The following is a 1,190-nucleotide window of genomic DNA, read 5'->3' on the forward strand; positions in this document are numbered from 1 at the left end:
GGTCCCGGAGCCTGAGCCCGAGCTGTCGCCGCTGCGCACCGAGTCTCGGTCGTTGCCGCTGCTGCTGTGGTCCGAAGCGGCAGCCGCATGCAGCTCGAGCGAGGCACGCAGGCTCCAGATGTCCCGGTAGGTGGTCTGGGCCTGCTCCGGCCCCGAGTCCCGCTCACCGTCCGATTCCTGGGGCTGCTGCTGCTGCTGCTGCTGCTGCTGCTGCTGCTGCTGCTCAGGCCCCGCGCCACCGCGGCGCCCGGGGGGAGACTCGGGGCTCGCTCCGCCCGCGGCGCCCGCCTCCTCCGCTGCCTCTAGCCTGCAAGCCAGGCCGCAGCGGTCAGGAAGGCTGTGCGCGCCCCTGCGTGTTCTCCCCAGCCACCCTGCCTCTGGGTCCAGAAGGGTGGGCGCGCGTGGGGACCCCCTAGGCTCCATCAGGCTCTGCGGATAACGGATTTTAAGAAAATGCTGGCAGTCCCTGCCGCAGAGTGTGATTTCTGGATAAACCCCCAGCCCTTCTGGGACCTGTTCAATCATGGCATTTTTTGCCCGTATCTGACCCAAGCACCTGCTGGCACGGCGGCTGGCGCCTCGCCCACAGAGTTAACATTTCTCTCGGGTGGCGCTCCCTTCTTCCTAACACCTCGGGGGAGAAGGAAGTGGCTGGGGACCGGACCAGGTGGGAGTCCAGCTCCGCCCCTACTCCCAGGGGGGACCGCTCAAGCTGCTTCACCACCCCCCTACCTCCATCCGAGGGGCTAGGGGAGGGAGTACTGCTGGCAGATGTGGCCACAGTTTCTCAGGAGGGACCATCCAGCCCTCAGGAACACAGGCAGGAAGGAAGGGGCACCAGGCCACAGTGGACCCCTGGGGGCCACAGACTTTACCAGGAAGCGGTAATATCCAAGCAGGCACACACCCCTGGCGGCCCTAGCTGGGCAGGCATCCTGTCTTGGGGACCATGTGGGCATCGTCTGGGGCCCCCCCGACCCTCTACCCTTACCCAGTCTCCCCTTTTCCCTCTTCTGGTCCTTGCTGGAGAGGTCGCCCCAGGGAGGCAGCCTCCAGGAGGGACGGCCGAGCTGGAGGAATGTGATGTGTCTGCAGGGTGGGGAGAGCCCTCCCCAGGCCGCTGAGGGGGGGACCGGGTGGGGCAGGGGCCCACAGCTCCACCCCTAGCACTTCTATCTACTGAAAAATAC

The 1,190-nt window shown here is 66.4% G+C and overlaps 1 protein-coding gene across 1 annotated transcript in view; it reads right to left on the reverse strand.

Moving 5' to 3' along the window:
• Positions 1-1,190, reverse strand: part of CBARP (CACN subunit beta associated regulatory protein) — a gene marked incomplete at its 5' end in the record, with an annotated part of 6,524 nt that overhangs the window by 1,505 nt on the left and 3,829 nt on the right. Inside the window, one exon of the mRNA XM_077760599.1 lies at positions 3-377. Within this exon, the coding sequence (XP_077616725.1) occupies positions 3-377 (375 nt within the window). The remainder of the gene's footprint in view (positions 1-2; positions 378-1,190) is intronic.

The sequence above is a fragment of the Crocuta crocuta genome, unplaced genomic scaffold, assembly GCF_008692635.1.
Source record: "Crocuta crocuta isolate KB4526 unplaced genomic scaffold, BGI_CrCroc_1.0 scaffold443, whole genome shotgun sequence".
Lineage (NCBI taxonomy): Eukaryota > Metazoa > Chordata > Mammalia > Carnivora > Hyaenidae > Crocuta > Crocuta crocuta.